Source organism: Phyllostomus hastatus, unplaced genomic scaffold, assembly GCF_019186645.2.
Source record: "Phyllostomus hastatus isolate PE091 unplaced genomic scaffold, TTU_PhHast_1.1 phas_scaffold_585, whole genome shotgun sequence".
NCBI classification, from domain to species: domain Eukaryota; kingdom Metazoa; phylum Chordata; class Mammalia; order Chiroptera; family Phyllostomidae; genus Phyllostomus; species Phyllostomus hastatus.
This window is the reverse complement of record NW_025334037.1, coordinates 26,489,680-26,507,127: the sequence shown is the minus strand read 5'-3', so window position 1 is coordinate 26,507,127 and position 17,448 is coordinate 26,489,680. Positions and strand designations below refer to the sequence as shown.

Below are 17,448 nucleotides of genomic sequence, written 5' to 3'. Positions count from 1 at the left end.
CACAAACCATGTGAAGGTGGCTTATGACTACAGTTCTCAACACTTGGTCAATACAGATTTATTTTTCTTTACTCTTTCACTGACAACACAATGCTTCAGTCTCCTGGCTTCATCCAGGAAGGTCTTGTTAGATCCTTCAACTCACAGGCTTTCAATCCTGCACCCCTGCACCCCGCTCTGCACAGTCACTGGGCAGAAGCTCCAGGTCATCACACTTAAAAGATCGCTGCGGCAAAGCTGGCTTCGGCTCTCACCTCCCAGCACACCTAGTCTCACTTTGTCTAGGGAATCGACAGACATCATACTTTCATGCCGGCTTAGCAATAGGCTACACTGCTTCATAATACTTCATTCGGTATTTTTTTTTATTTTTTAAAGAGTTTACTTATTTATTTTTAGACAGAGAGGAAGGGAAGGAGAAAGAGGAGAGTAACATCAAAGTGAGATTGCACTCCCTACTGGGGACCTGGCCTGCAACCCAGGCATGTGCCCTGACTGGGAATCAAACCAGCAACTCTTTGGTTTGCAGGTCGGTGCTCAGTCCACTGAGCCACACCAGCCAGGGCTTCATTCGGTATTTGAACTGTTCAGTTGGGAAGGCCATTTAGCATATCTAATCTATCATAAGGCCAGTAACAGAAGTTTTTATCTTTACTCTGCAACCTAATTATGTACTATCATGTTTTCTATTTAATTTTGGGGTCAAGTTTGTATATAAGATAAAAACAATTATCTTATGAAGAAAGTATGGTGGTATATTATTATAGATGGAATGGTGAACTGAGAATTTCTACTTTAGATAAGCCATTATCCTTCTTCATACCTCCATTTCCTCATTTATGAAATAGGATGATGGGGAGGTAGATCTTTAAGATAAAGTAAGTCTCACTTTCTTCATCTGTAAGAATGGAGCTAACAGAATGCTATTCTTGGAGTTCATGTGGATTAAACAACAGAAAAAATATAATAGAACCTATCTGGGTACAAAATAATGCCCTCCAGTAAGTTCTAATGTTCCCCTCCAGCGTCCCATCCAATTCTAAAATCCACGTTTTAATGTGATAAAGCATTAAAATAGCAGCCTTATATTAACAACACTTTACTCTTTATAGTGCTACACCACTTACAAAGTGGTCCCACAAATATTATTTCACAATAAACCTGTTAAATAAGTAACACCCCATTTTATAGGTAAGGATAATAAATTTCAAAGAGATAAGAAAGGTCATGAAAATAGATGACTTTGAACTTGCATTCAAAATGTCCTTTTCAATGGCCTTCGTTAGTGACTAGAAATCAGTCACTCCGCTCCTCCCTGAAGCCGGTCCTACAGATGAGCAAACTGCTACAGAGGGAGACGTGGTAAGTAACCAGGAAAGAAGGGATTGAAACTCGCAGTTTAGGAATTTCTGAGCTATAGTTAGCGTAGTGAAGGCTCCCAGGTTACACCCATCCAAATGTCTCTCTGAAAATTCCAGTTATTATCTGAGGTTCAGCTACTTAAATTTATTCTTTATATAGCACTGAAACTCCCATCTGGCTCCAGGCCCAGCCCTCTTCTGCGAAGCCAAACTGCTGTCAAGAAGAGCAGGAAGGGTTGCCACTGATTGCTTTCCAGGTAGTAAAGGAAAAAGTTGACATTTCATCCTCCTCTGGCTTGGAAGAGAAGCCAATCATTTGTAAGAGCCCTGGTCTGGCTGCGGCTTCCATCCGTGGGATGGACAGAAGCCAGTTAAATGGCTCAACATAAGCCATATTAAAAGAATTTGGAATGAGAAAAGAGCAGGTTCCATATGCTGATGCTTTTAATAATTCATGAGTTATATCGGGCCAAGTAATAAATTTCACTAAATAAATCTATGGTAAAATGGTTAAGATGCTGTCTAATCAATTAAATGAGTGAATACAATAAAGTAGGAGCCCCCAAAACGCATCACTGATTCATACTGGTTCACACTTTGGTACGTTAAAAACAACAGTCCAGCTCTCGGACCGTGCACACGAGTTGGACTGCTCCTAGAATGCAGCCTTCAGCTCTGCAGTCGTCCTCCCTGGGCCTGCTACTTGATGCGCATACTGGAGACACATAAAAGAAACGCTCCAGTGAAAGAACTAGTAACTTCTCTGATTCAAACAAACAGGCCGATCTACAATCCAAAGTATTTGAGAATGTTAAAGGCGGCTTAAACTACGACTTCCCATGACAGATAAAACAAACTGACAGTTTCGTCTGACGATCCCGTACTTGAAACTCTGACAGTTTGAAGCAGAAGCTTGCTCTCTAGCCCGGGCATAAAAATACTTGCTGGCAGCCCGCTCACTGTATTACGGAGGTCAGCTGAGGGGTGGAGGAAGACCTCACCGGCTTGATAAATAGAAACTCTACCTGGGAGTGAAATGAACGCTCTCTGTTTGGTGTGGAAATCTCCTACTGAAAAAATTAATGTTAAAAAAAAAAGAAGTGATTTCTCTCTGCAATAGCTCTGGCACACCTAGGAGAAGCAAAAACAAACAAACAAAAACAAGAACTACTAAATTCTCTGGAGAAATACTTCATTACCGCCGGTGGCAGAGATTTGCACAGAAAATGCTGTGGAAGATGAATTCACATCCCGAAACCATCGAACACACAAGAAAACAGAGTAACAAGTGACAGGATGAAAGACCTTCGAAGGAAGTTAAAAACTGGAGAATATAAAGTAAGCATCTTAAATAATTTAAGACATAAAAAAAATGAATGATAAACATACGGAAAAAGACAGTGAAATAAACTGGGGCAGGCAGATTTGAAAAATAATAGAGCTTCTAGAAATAAGCACTGAAATTTAAATCTCAGTGGATGGGTAAAAACACACTGGTCATAGCTAAAGAAAACGGCAAATTACATGTGAAAAACTATCCAGCATTCAGAGAGATGAAAATGTGGAAAACGTGGGGGCAGTCAGGGAGGTGCTGGTAGAAAACCCTGAGACACACAGTGGGGTAAGAGAGGTCTACACACATTCAATAGGACTCCAGAAGGGAAGACTAGTGACAGTGACAGCTATGTAACAGTCAAAAAGAAAATGAGAATTTTCCAAAACTGATTAAAGACATGAGCCCTAAGCTTAAGGAAAAACCACTCTCAAAACAGAGAACGGGAATTAGAAAATCACCATTTGGCAACCATTATAACAATTGATTCGGGCAAGAAATCATCAGTGGATGCTAAAACTGGTGGGTGAAAGTTTGAGGAGTGACAGGATATTTATAGTCTCAAAGTATTTCCCCACTAATTAAAAGAAAAATTAGTATCATTACATTGGAGAAATCCAGCCAAAACCTGTGACTGAAGTTGTCATTACCAGTAATGGGACAAATTGACATGTGTCCTCCAATACGATACACAGAGAACGCATCACCTTTGCAACATTCCTACCAAAAATGCATAATGTGAATTTCAATAATTTGAAACCTAAGTGCATATTTTGATGCAAAACCATCAAAGAAACCCAAAACGAGGAACACCTTACAAAGTAACTGACATGTTCCCTTCAAAAACGTCAATGTCACGTAAGACAAAGACTAAGAAACTGTTCTAGATTAAAGGAGGCTAAAGAAACAGGACGACTGAATGCAACGCATGGTCTGGAATTTTCTTTTGCTACAATGAACAATATTAGGACAAATGGCAAAATCTAAATAAGGTCTACAGGGGAAATAATAGAGTATCAACTACTCTATTATTGATAGAGCTCAATGCTTCCTTCCGGGTGGTTTTGATGACTGCACCGTGGTTCCACGCAAGGGGTGTGTAGGGGTAAACGCACACGATATCCACAACCTCCAAATGGTTCAGGAAAAAGTATGTGTGTGTACACACAAAGGTGGGTGAGAGCAAGCTCACAGCTGTTTGCATGCAGAATAAAGTATCAATCAACAATAATCCAAGAACAAGTAAACTCTGTGTTTCACATATTCAGAACTGTGACCCTCTTTGCCTCACCCTGCACGCACACATGCACGCACACACGTGTGCACACAGAGAAGAGTAATAAAGGAAGTGTGGTAAAATACTGACATGAGGAATATGAATAAAATGTATATAGCAACTCTGTACTATTTTTGGAATTTTAAGACTGAAATTATGACAAGATAAAGAATTAAAATGTAAAAATACAGAGAAATTTAGGTCTGTTTAATCAAACAACAAAATGAAGATAGAGGAACATAAACTACCTAGCAAAGCAAAAAAAAGCTAAACTTTCCGAGGACGATAATAAGACGACTCAGGAATTGGAGGTACGCTCCAGATGGTGGGCTCAGTGGGCTCCACAAACCGAAAGGTTGCTAGTTCAATTCTTGGTCAGGGTGCATGCCAGGGTTGCGGACCAGGTCCCCAGTTGGGGGCTTGCAAGAGGCAATGAATCAATGTTTCCCTCGCACATTGATGTTTCTCTTCTTTTCTTCTCCTCTCTCTACAAGAAAATAAATAAAATCTTTATAAAAAAGAAAAAAGAAATTGGAAGTACTAGGTGTTCAGGAAAAAGAAACTCAAAAAAACAGGAATAAGGAACAGCTGGTCCCAAGATCCCTTAAACTGGCATGCCCAGGCAGGCCAACCTTCTCGATGTTCTTCTTAGCAGGTGAAGGGTGATTTATTCCCTGTAGAAAATGAACCAGGGAGATTCCGTACTCAGGGACACGAGGCCTGGAAGGCAGGGTCAGGCACTGTACTGAACAGAGGAGATTAAGTGATCTTCTGTAAAATCAAAGAGAACCCACCACCTTCCTCAATTCAGGTCCCAAAATGCTCGTAGCCCAGACTTATCCATCCTCTCCTATGCTTCCAAGGCAGAAAGGTTATTAGGCAGAAAGATTATTAAGCAAAAAGATTATTCCCTGGATCAATGAATTAATCCAACAGAAAGAACACATAAATATCAACACTTGTGCAAACAACCGGGTCCCCATCACCCTAACCTAAGTACAGTCTACCCCATGCACAAAGAGCTCCTGGTCAGCTCTGGGTGACTCCTTCCTAAATAAGAGCAGACTGCGGAGAAACATCAGGTTATGGAAGAAAGTTTCTGATAAGAAAGAAAGAAAATTAAGAAATAAAAAGAATTCAAAGGAAATGAACAATACAAGGAGCTGAAGAAAAATTAAAACAAAACCACAAATATCTTCAGAGAAAGTACTGTATCCTTAAAAAAAGCAAGAATAAGAAGCTACGAAAAAAGATTAACTAGAAGTTAAGAAAAAAACTCTTAGAAATTAAAAGTGAAAAAAAGTTTAAATAATCAAAAGAAAGATTATTAGATAACATTGAGAAAATATCTGAGAAATTAAAACCAAAAAACCATTAAAAAAGAGAAAATATAGGACAGAAAAGATAAGAAAAATAAGGGTCAACCTCATACTTGCATCATCTAGGCAATGGAAGTTCCATAAAGAAAAAGAAAACGAAGGAAGAAAATAATAAAAAATATAAAACACATACATTAATCTGAACTGGACATGAATTTCAAGCTTCTAAGAGCCCAAACTGGTATCCAGAGAACAAAATAAAACACCAAGGCATATCATCATAAAATTTTCCAGGAAGATTAAAATGTCACATAGAAGGATCAGGAATTAGAGCATCTTACTTTTTGATTTAAAATGGGAAGCTTAGAAAACAATGAAGCAATGCTGTCAAAATTCTGATGAAAACCCACCTCACCCTGGCTGGTGTGGCTCAGTGGGTTGAGCGCAGGCTGTGAACCAAAGTGTCGCAAGTTCGATTCCCAGTCAGGGCACATGCCTGGGTTGCAGGCCACGGCCCCCAGAAACTGCACATTGATATCTATCTATCTCTCTCCCTCCCCCACCCCCTCTCTTCTCCTTCCCTCTCTAAAAATAAATTAAAATATTTTAAAAAAAAGAAAACCCACCTTGACTGGAAACCTACACTAGCCCAACTAATAATCAAACGTGAAATGGAACACATTTTCAGACATGCAAGGTGACAGAAAATTTATCTCCTAATAGTCCCTTTCTTGAGAGACTATTAGAAAAAATAAACCAAAAACGAGGACTATGTTAGAACCTGGAATCAGAATCCAACAAAAAAGAGGGAGAAAGGGAACTCCCAGAACCACGGCAAGCTGAGCGTCCAGGATGAGTCCTGTACAGGAGACCCAGAGAGCAGTGAACCCAGGAGGAAAAACCCTCCAGTTTCCCTGTGCACGGCCATTTCATTCTCTAGCCGGAGAACTCAGTAAAAATTAGTTAGAGATGGGAATGTGGAAAACTAAGAGGGAAAAAAAGAGGCAGTTATTAACTCCCTGGAAAATAAAAAGTTATACAGGAAACATAATCATTGTTTACTACTTGGTTCAGTTGAAAACGACATTTATATAGTCCTAATAATGTATAAAATGAGCACTGCTTTAATAAAAAGAAAAATGATGATACAGCCCCACTGGTAAGAGAGGAGAGAGAGAAATGCACAGAGGAGGAAGACAGGAGAAAAAGTGCTAACTCAAAGGAAGCAAAAAGATAATGTGCATTATCTGAGAAATCGAAACTTGATCTGGTCAGCACTGTATGGGAAAATAAGGAGACAAATACCAGAAGGCACTGAAAGAGTTGAAAGCAGTGCCTTGTGGGAAAAGCCTTCATGTTATTTACCGGTATATGCTGTAATTACTATCTGAATTTCAAAACCATACGTGTGTTAAGCTATACTAGTCTTTAAAATATAAAATTACGAAATACAGCTGAGACAAAAAAAAACAGAGAGAATCAAAAATGAAGAAGCCACGTCTAGCTAGAACAACATGGGGATTTTTCTACTCTGCAGCTGGAAGGGCTGCTTACTACAAAATTACACTTAAAATATTAATTATCTGGGAGGCATGGAACTAGGCTAGGGTATCAGAAATAGAAACAAAATTCATTAATCGAAATCCTCAACAACTACATTTTCCTGGTAGTTTCTGCTATTGAATCTTTTAAGCTGACCTCAAGGAAGAACTAAAATGGCCCCTGAAACAAGGGGAAAGGGAATTCGATGTGCTAATAAGTGATAGCTGGGGCATGAAGGATGACTTTTGCCAAACATTCAATATGTTCTTAATTAATCTGCTGCCAGATCAAGCTCCCACAGACTCCGAGAAACTATTCTACTCACTGCCCCCCTACCAGCTGTGTGCCGTAAGGGAGCAGCCAGGTTTTGATCCATGAACACTGGAGCCGTAAAGTGGGCTCTCAGTTCGCAACAGGGGAAGGACCGCATCCAGGGAGATGGGGAATACGGATTTGGCGCCCCTGCTGGAGCTGCTGTGCGGGTGTGTGTACAAAGGCGTCGCCCTCTACTAGGAAGGGTCCAGGTGCTCATGCGAAAGCCCTGATTGACGTGACCATCTTAGTAACAACACCCCCGGGTTGGGCTTTTCCTATTCCTCACATCTCCTCCCCACCTGGATCTGGTTAGTGATTCCAGATTCCTTTTTCTCCCTGACCACCAGAACTGGCCAAGTTCATCGCTTGGGGCACCAGATCAAGCTCTGGATCTTCCTGCATCTCTTCATCTGCGGACCCAACTCAGCTTTCTTTATTCCCTGGCTGCCGATCACCTAGACTTTCTAGCTTGTTTCCATGGAAGTAACTACAGATGGGAGACAATTTAAAGGCAAAGGCTACTCCAAAAAAAGGTTTGGAATTTAGGGTAATATAATGGATTGCTTGCACTACTGTGATTCTATCAATGCAATACCTCTAAAAACAAAGACTTCAAAAAGCTTACACTTACTTAAAATTCAAGCTAAAATGTCTAAATTCCATACATACTTCAGTCCTATCTAGGCGGTGGGAGGAAGAAGGGGAGGAGAAGCCTAGAAGGCCTCCTGGGGGGCAGGGTAGGCTTTCAAATTCCAGAGACACATTCCACAACCTGGAAGTTAAAGGGCACTGAGCTGAGTTAAACAGACCGTTAACGTGGTATCTTTTCAACCCAGGGCTCTGCTGCATGCATCTGAGCTGGCGCTTCTTCAACCTGCAGAGTGATTTATTGCTTGTTAGTGTTTACAGTTGAGTGATATTTTCAGCTGCTTGTACAACCATAACCTTTGTGAGTGAGGGCCGCCATCTGGACATCTACTAACTATAAGCAGCCCTGAGCTTTTTGTGTGGCTGAGACAGATGTAGTCTGAACCTGTCTATAGGTGCTTCTAGTCCAAGCCCTAGGGGTCCAGAAGAGGAACTGGATGGTCAGAGAGAGCCATCTCCAGTCATTGAGTTAGGAGGTACACAGTGAATCAACCCCACGTCAAATATGGTTCCTGGACCGATAGCATCAACACCACTTGGGAACTTGCTAGAAAGGAAAATTCTAGGACCCCACCCCAGACCTACTCCATCTAAAAATTGGGTAAAGAGGCAGCTATCCATTTTCACATGCCTTCTGGGAGAGGCAGATGCACACTGAAGTCGGAGAACCACACCCCTAGAGCTCAGGGGCCACAGCAAACTCCAACTCGAATTCCAGCTCCTCATGAGTGGTAATGGCCAATCAAGTGCTCTTAGGCATTACTCCCATGTACTGATTCCTTCCCTTCCTGCCTTCAAATACTGGACTTGGCCCTGGCCCATGTTGCTCAGTTGCTTGGAGCGTTGTCCTGTAACAAAAGGTTGCGGGTTCAATTCCCAGGCAGGGTGCGCACCTAGGTTGCAGGTTTAATCCCTGGTCCAGGAGGTATGTTCCTCTCTCACATCAATATTTCTCTCTCCCTTCCTCTCTACCTAAAAGCAATAAACAAAAATGTTCTCAGATGAAGATTTAAAAAAAAACCAAACCTGGACTGGGACTGATGCTAACAGGAGGTGCAGGTAAGTGTGTAATCCTCATCGGAGGCCTTTCTTGCAGCTAAGTTGCCGCTCCGACTAGATGTCATAGGAACAAGCTCTTGTTTTTCAACCTCATTCTCGTGTTGGGTACAATAATCCATTTTAAGTCACTTCCCCATTTTCCTCATCAATTTTTGTCAATGGCCGTGGGACCCCCACCTGCTCCCCCTTCTGCCTGGGTACCGGTCTGGTCAGTGAAGAAAAGAAACAAATCTGGAGTATTTTTACTAGTGTTGTCCATAACAGCATATTTGGAAACAACTATCAAAAGGACTGGGTAGATAAAATTATGACATTGAGAAGGTGGGGAATCATCTTTCAAATCACGTTGTGAGAAAAATAACACGGGAAATTATTCCACTCTACAACATGCTTTTAGGACTATATTACATTTAGTTTTTTAAAAATTACTGCTGAGAAAAATATGGCTTCGGTGACATGTGCCAGGAATCCAAAATTTCCCAGCTCTTGGCTTCCTCCACTCCTCCGTCACACTGACTGCTCCCTGGCCTCCGTCTCTGTCCTCCAGACACACCCGTATCTGGCAGAGACCCAGCGGCACGGGGAGGGAGGGTGTCCGCGGAGACTCTCAGCTCCGCAGGCTAGGCCCAGATGTAGGGAGGAGGCCTTCCCAGGGGCAAGACCAGAAGTGACGCTAATGTGACACGTGACACAGGTGTGGAGTATTTGGGGCAATGATAAAGTTTTGCTGATATTTGCAAAAAAAAAAAAAGGGAGGAAAAAGCAAGCATGGAGAGACTGAAAAGACAGGAGAATACAGGCAGCCTTGACACGAGGAGCTTAGAAAATGAATGATAAAAACAAACTCATCCCCTCATAACGTGGTGAGAAATTCCTTCCAAAGAAAAGATTCAAAACAAAGGGCCAACGTCTCCAAACCAGACAGAGCTGCTACTTTCAAGTTATGCTCCGGAATTGTTTCGTCATACTTCTTCAAGTTTTGAGACTGTGGCACAACCTGCATAATGTACTCAGTCTCCGATCTGGCGACAGGTAAGAATGGCAGCGCAGCTGGTGACGTGAACAAGCACTTGGTTTCTGCGCGGTTACCCCTCGCTGTCTTCCTAACCCACACAATATTTTTATTTTGGTAGTTGTTTCTTTGTTTTTGGGTTTCTTCTTCAACGTTAGACCAAGGCAGCAACATCTGGCCAAAACAGGGTTCCTCTCACCCCTTCCTCTCCAGTCTGAGCAGGTCTGTGCGTGGCTGTAGGCCCCCCCTCGGAGTTTTGTATTGTGAGTGTTATGGAATGGGAGCCTCCCCTGCGAGTGGGTCCCTAGTGATCACAACTAGCGGAGGGTAAGTGTTTCTGAAGGGGCAGGGCAGAGCTAACGGTAAACCAACCATCGCTTCTCAGGCCAGTTGCTTTCACTGAAGACACAGAATATAAGACCCACAGCTTTGGATCAGGGCTGTCCTCACCTGAGCACCTAGAAATGTGATCAACACTACACTTCCCAGAAAAGGACTATTTAAGAAAGAGTTAAAGAAAAATATATAGAATATATCTTCTAATCACATATCAGGATTTATGCTTTTTACACTTATGTTCTTTCCCAAATTTGACTATTTTGCCCTAAATTAAAACACATCTATTTCAAAACTGCAAAATTTCATGTACTATTTTCTTCTAGTTTATATTCTCATGAAAGACAGAGCACTGAAATTCCAACGATTTATTCTTTCTAAACTTTTCTCAGAGCTTTAGTTGGCAGTACGGAATGAAGTCCATTGTTTCTGCACTCTCCGGCTGGGGCACGACCACCCCCCTGCGTGAACTCGCACGCGGAGGAGCAGATGTGATAATTCTCTCTCTCAAGCTTGCACATATGCTTGAAATGGGGGAAATGTTTCAGCCCGGAGGAGGCTCCATGGCTCCCATAAAATTCCATAAACAATTTAAACTAATCTACAGCTGGAAGACCTGGGTTCTCACGTGTTTACACAACTTGTCAATTATATGACCTTAGATAAGTCAGTCTCATTATGTCAGCTTTATAAAGAAAGAACTGATCACCCTCCCCTCCTTCCCAACAGGTGAAGGTCAAATAAAATGATAGATGTCACATCAGCGTGTGAGTGAGGCTTGGATGGCCCAAGTCCTGGGATCCTAATCTTTTTCCCTGCCTTCTGTATATCAAGGGCCTCCTGCCTGGATTAAACTGCCCTAGGTATTGTCATGAATAGCAAGATAACTCAGGCATTCTCTTAAAACGCATACAACTTTACAAGGGATTATGCTTCTATGCGTGTTAAGTGACAGGAAAGAAACACAGGTAGTACACTCTAAGACTCACAAGGAGGAACGAGCACTTCCTGCTTAGGGGTCTGGGAAGACGTCCTGGAGGGAGGGGTACATGTGTGGGCTGCTGAAATCTGGATAAAATGTGGGCCATTAAAGGCTATGGTGAAAGGACCAACAGTCAAAGGCACAGAGAAGGGAAAGCATGGAGTATTCTCAGGCAGAGCAAAGGTGTATGGCCAGAAATCGAGAACTCCCTTAAAGAGAAGGGAAGGAAATAAGCAGGCAGACTGGAGCCAGACTGCGGGAGGCCCTGCAGTCGGACTGAGTCTGGACTCCAACGCCATCCTCACCCACGACCGCCATGTGCCCACAGTCTCCATCTGGACAAACTACACCCTGTGTATACCTCGACTCTCCTAAACTCCCTCATTTGCTGGTTCAAACAGTCAGTTCTCCAGGATACTGCTCACATTTACTCCCTGGTAAGTCTCCCTGGATTCCCGAAATAGCCTTCCGTGTCCAGTCTTTTCCCACCGCAATTTGACTGTCTCCACGGGGATGTCAGACTGATTCAGAGCGCTAAGCTCACTGTATCGCTTCCCCGTTTAAATGCTTCAGTGATTGCCTGTCGCCAGCAGGTAGCACGGCAAAGCCTTCTGGAAGGTACAGGGTATTCGGTGCTCTGGGGCCTCCCCAGGCTTCATTCTCCTCACAAGCCTCCTGCATTTCTGCCATGACGACTTTCGTGAAGTTCCCTAAACCACCATGCTCTCTGGACCCCTCTGCCCTCTCAATTTGCAGGTCTTTCTGGATAAAACCAAACCTTCCCTCTTCCTCTGACTAGATGATACCTACCCTTCTCTCTTCATACGCAGACGATCACGTAACATAGTTTCAGAAGTGCTAGCCAATGTCACTAGATAGAAAGAGGACTTTTGCTTCTTGGAATATTGGAAAGTGGAAGTAAAATTACATTTGTAGATATGATTACACATCTAGAAAACATAGGAGAATTGACTGAAAAAATGAAACAATTGTAGAATTCAGCAGAATAATAATTTATATACAAAAGCCAATAACATATATTTATATAAATGGTAGCCAGTTAGAAACCATAAAGTCAGAAAGTATTCATTTATAAGAGCATAAGAAAGATTTTCAGGACTTATGAAGGACCTATATAAGGAAAACTTTAAAATCCTACTAAAAAGCAAACTTGCTTCCCGATAGTAAGATCAATTGCAATATAAACTCCCCAAAGCATTGGTCTTTCTCTGCTTTGTTCCCTGACACATTTCAAGTACCAGGAACACCATCTGGAACAGAGCAGGCACTCAATAAGTGCGTTTCTACGGAATAAATAAGTGCCTACAACAATCTAAAAAGTCAATGTGACAAATCAGAATACAAACTGGAGTTGTATTTGTGTGCTGGGGGAACCTGACAGAAATGTCAACCTTCCACTTGGAAACCACATGGATGGTCATTTTTTCCCTAGCACAGGAGCAAAAATCCAAGTGTTCATGGTTACTGAGGGCAGGGAGAACCAAAGTAACCAAAATGTTATTCACGGAACTGAAGTTGGAAGAATCATGTGAAAGGGCAATTTCTTATTACCTATCAACATCAAAATGTGTATATTCTTTAAGCATTTCTCAGCTGAAATTAATTCCATAAATTTGCACATGTATGTGTACACATATATAAAAGTATTGTATTGCTGTTTGAAAATAGGGGGAAAAGCAATCTAAATCTCTATCAGTGACAGACCTGTTATGTAAGCTATATCTCAATGTAATACTACGTAGCTACCCTTAAAACTGAAGTACAGCCATCCCCTGGCAGAGTGGGGGACTGGTTCCAGAACCCCACCCCCTGGGGGCAGGCCCCAAACTGCAGACCCTCAAGTCCTTTACATAAAATGGCATGTTGTTTGCATGTAATCTGTGTTTGTTTTACACATAGGCTGTGGGCAGGTATGCCCACATATCACTTCAGTCCTATGGATTCAGTATAGTGCTCAGCATGTGGCAATTCAAGTTTTGCTTTCTGAAACTTCCTGGAATTTTTAAAAATATATTTTCGATCTGCAGTGGGTTGAACCCACAAATGCGAAACTCCGAGAACTGAAACTGGCGACATGGACAGCCGATCGCATGCTACACAGAATGGAACGGAGCCAGTCGGTGATCTCTTATCACAGTGAGGAAGGCCAGGGGCAGAAGAGCATGTGTCCTGCAGCCCCATTTGTGCTCCAAATCACAGAACCACGCTCACACGTGAACGGAAACATTCTGGAAGGTTATCTCTGGTAATGGATTCAAGGGAGGAGACGAACAGAAGTCAACTTTCCCTCAAGCACAACAGAAAGCTGGTGTTGTTTCGTTCTGTTTTACCCTAAGCATACATTACTTCCTCTCCGGCAAGCTCACTTCGGGAGGTACCCTGACCCCTCCCCGCGAGGAGCACTGCCTCCCCTGAGCTCCATGGCATTTGGGACACCGCTCTATTACGGCACTTCTCACACCACTGTGGCCTTACTTGCTGGCTTCCCAAGTTAGTGGAGAGTTGCTTTGAGGGCAGGGACTGGCTTCTTCTTCTACATTTTCAGCACCTGGTGGACTGCCTGACACATAATGACTGCTTAACAAAGACTGGAGGAAGGAAGGGAGGGAGGGAAGAAGAAGGGCAGGGAGGGAGTCGTATGGGAAGATTAACCAGGTGGCAGCACATAGCACGACTGAGAAGGCAGGATCAGGAGACAGGGAGGGCTGGCCAGAAAGACGGCAATGATTAGAATGCAGCATGGAGTCTGGTCATTGGACACGAAAGCCTTGGGGTCTGGGAGCTGGGCAGCCAGGTGTGCTCCAAAGCGGGGAGGCAGCAGGACTGCCAGCCCCAGAGCTCCAGGCATTGTCGGTGACAAAGAAGGTATTGCCACTCCGCAATCCCTACAGTGTCGCAAGGGCCTGCGAGTCCTTCCGGTGAGGAAGCACCCAGAGGCCTCAGCAGGTGACTGGCGATCCACAATGCCTCTGGATCACTTTTGCTGACTACTTGCCTCACAGTGTGTTAGAAGTGTTAACAGAAATAATCCATGTAAAGCACTCATAAATAGAAACTATTATTATTAAGTAGCTCACAGGATCTTTTCAAGAGTTCTAAGCACTATAACCGCAAAAGTCATCACGAAGTCTTCGAGTTCCACCCAGACCCAGGCCTCCGCATCGATCTCCGCGATGAATAAACACACTGCCTTCCCAAGCACATTTAAAACAAACTAGAACCTGCTACTTCTGTACTTTTGTCATTATATCAGACCCCAAGTATAATAGACGCTTTCATCTTAGAAAGCTAGAATTTCAACAACCGTTACAAATCCAGCACCTTCTCTTGTGTCCCATCCCAGCAACTGGACTGAGCCTGGTGTGGCTGGCACCGGCATTCACCTACCACAGTCGGAGGGTCATTCCACTCTTCATAGGAGATGGCAGCATATGGGTAGATCCGGTCATTGATGATCTGCAGGGTGGCCAGGGCGATGGCTTTAATGGACTGGAAGTATGCCTCCCAGAACCACCGTGCCTGTGAAGAGAACGACACTGTGTTAAATGAGCAAACAAGTGAGACAGAGTGGAAGAACCAGACACCCGATCACACCCAACGCTGGGTGTAGGCAATTCCTTCATTCCCCGAAGGGGGGCGCCTACAGCAAATGCTCCCTGCTGTCCACACCAGCTACATCTGAAGGGTGCATTCATCAACTACAGTCAAAACAGAATGTGCGCGAGGCAAGCGCACCCGGGGTTCAACGTAGATGTACGGGAAATTATGCAATGATGAAAATATCTGCCATGGGTATACCAGAGCAAATGCATAGTCTTTTAAAAAATATATAACATACATAAAGTGCAAAAATTTTAGGTGTACCATTCACTGAATTTATACGAGTGAACATACTTACAACTATCACCTAGATAAAGACAGAGAACTCCACACCCCATGAGATTGCCTTACGTTGCGTCCCGGTCAGCATCTCACCCCTCCAAGAGTAAATCATTGCTTTGATTCCTATTGTGCCCACTACTGAATTTCATATCAATGAAATCAAACAAAATTTACTGTTTTCTGTCTGACTTCTTTTGTTCAACACTTACAATAGTTAAGTCAGGTTTTGGTATTAAGGTTATGCTGGCTTCATAAAATGAGTTGAAAACTATTCCTTCTTTTCTCTATTCCCTGAGAAATTTTACATAAGACTAGCATTATTTCTTCCTTGAAAGATTTAGAATACATCAAAGAAGCCATCTGGGCTAGGTGTTCCTTGATGCGTGAAGGTTTTAAATCATGGATTAATTTTCTTCATAGACTTAAGATTATGTGTATGTTCACATATGCGTCAGTTCTATAAGTACTGGATCGGCCAAAAAAGTCCGTATGGTTTTTCCATAAAACAAAAAGTACATTTTTCATTTTCACCAATAACTTTATTACAAGATTTGGATAATTTGAGTATGCCAGCTATCTCCTGCTATTGGCTTCTAGTGGGTAGAGGCCAGGGGGTTTGCTAAACACCTTCCAGTGCATAAGACGCCCCACAGCAAAGAACTATTTGCCCAAAATGTCAACAGTACCAAGAAACTTCACAAACCACTTCTGACACGTTTGATCAGTCACAGCACCTGCTCCATAAACTGCACACATCTTTGTGTGCTGCAGCTGCATTCCTACCTTCCTTGAAATAATAAAGCATAATGTGCCGAAAATGTTGCATATCGTCTTCCATCTTCAATATTAAAATGACTACACAAAAATTCACCAATTTTGATAAGTTTTTTTTTTAAATGCACACTGATATGACAGCTGTCACAACACAACCTAACAAAATTGTTTCAAAGGAAGTTAAAGACAACTAACGCTCCAGTAGAGCCGTCTTACGGAAAACACTAAACAAACTTTTCAGCCAAATAGCATTTTTCAAGGATTATGCTCATTTCAGTTAAATTGTTAAATGTATTAGGCTGAAAGTGTGTGTTGATGCCTGTGTAATGACTGTAGAATCTGTAGTAATATACGTTTATTCCTGATATGCATAATATGTGTTTTCTCTTTGTGTGTGGTTAGTCTTAGCAAAGGCCTATAGATTTTATTAATCTTCTCAAAATACCAATTTATGGGGTTTTTATCATACTTTTTTTTCTATTTTGTTCCTTTCTGCTCTTATTTTTATTATTTCATTTCTTCTGTTTTGGAGGACTTCAGTTCATCTCCTGTTTAGTTTCTTGAGATTGAGGTTTAGATGACTGATTTCAACCTTGGTCTCTAATATGTGCACTTAACGCTATCAATTTACCTCCATGCACTGTTTCAAATGCATACCATACATTTATATGTCATTTTCATTATAATTTTTTAAAAATTATCTAATTTCCACTGTGATATCTTCTTTGACCATGAGTCATTTTAGCAGTATATTGTTTAACTTCCAAACATTTTGGGATTTTCCATTTATCTGTTCCTGATTTCTACTTTGTTTGCACTGTGGTAAGAGAGCATAAGTGTTCTTTCAATACTTTGTAATTTATTTAAACTTGATTTATGGCCTAAGTGTTTTGTTTATTTTTGTAAATATAAAAAGTATGTTCTGCAGTTGATAAGTATAATGTTCTGTAATTGCCAAGCAGAGTAAATTGATTGTTGCTGTTTGAATAGTCCACACCCTTATTGCTGTTTTCTGTTTATGTGAGCACATGTGGCTATGCACGTGTGTGCTTATTTCTACACTCTCACTTTCAAATTTGTGTCCTCACGGCTTGTTTCAAGATTGTCTCTTGTAAAAGAATATACATAAATTTGAATATTTTATTCCATCCAAAAATCTCTGGCTTCCAATTGCACACAGAGTCCCATGTACACTTGATGGGATCACTGACACGGCCGAGTGTGTGATCATCCTGTTCATTTCTTCTGTTCTTGCTCCTTTAGTTCTCCTTTCTTGCCTCTAGAATTGGTCAGACAAGCTTTATTATCATCCCATGCTTTTCTTCTTCATAGACTGCTGATTTTTGAGTTTTCTGTTGTTCTTTTAGTAGCTATCCTAACAATTAAGGTATCGCTGATTTATGATATTACACTTCAAACTAGTCATTTTGCAACTCACCAAACAACATAAGAAAACCTCCACTTACCCCATCCCATCTGCTATGCTACTAGTGCCAAATATTTTTCTCCTACATATTTTCAATCGCCCAAGATATCATTATTATTGATTTCAAAGTAAGTTGTCATTTATATTTACCATATGTTTTCC

At 41.9% G+C, this 17,448-nt stretch overlaps 1 protein-coding gene across 1 annotated transcript in view; it reads right to left on the bottom strand.

The window, feature by feature from the left end:
* Nucleotides 1-17,448, bottom strand: part of EXT2 (exostosin glycosyltransferase 2) — a 127,407-nt gene that overhangs the window by 52,215 nt on the left and 57,744 nt on the right. Inside the window, exon 8 of the mRNA XM_045825600.1 lies at nt 14,592-14,723. Coding sequence (XP_045681556.1) covers nt 14,592-14,723 — 132 coding nt within the window. The remainder of the gene's footprint in view (nt 1-14,591; nt 14,724-17,448) is intronic.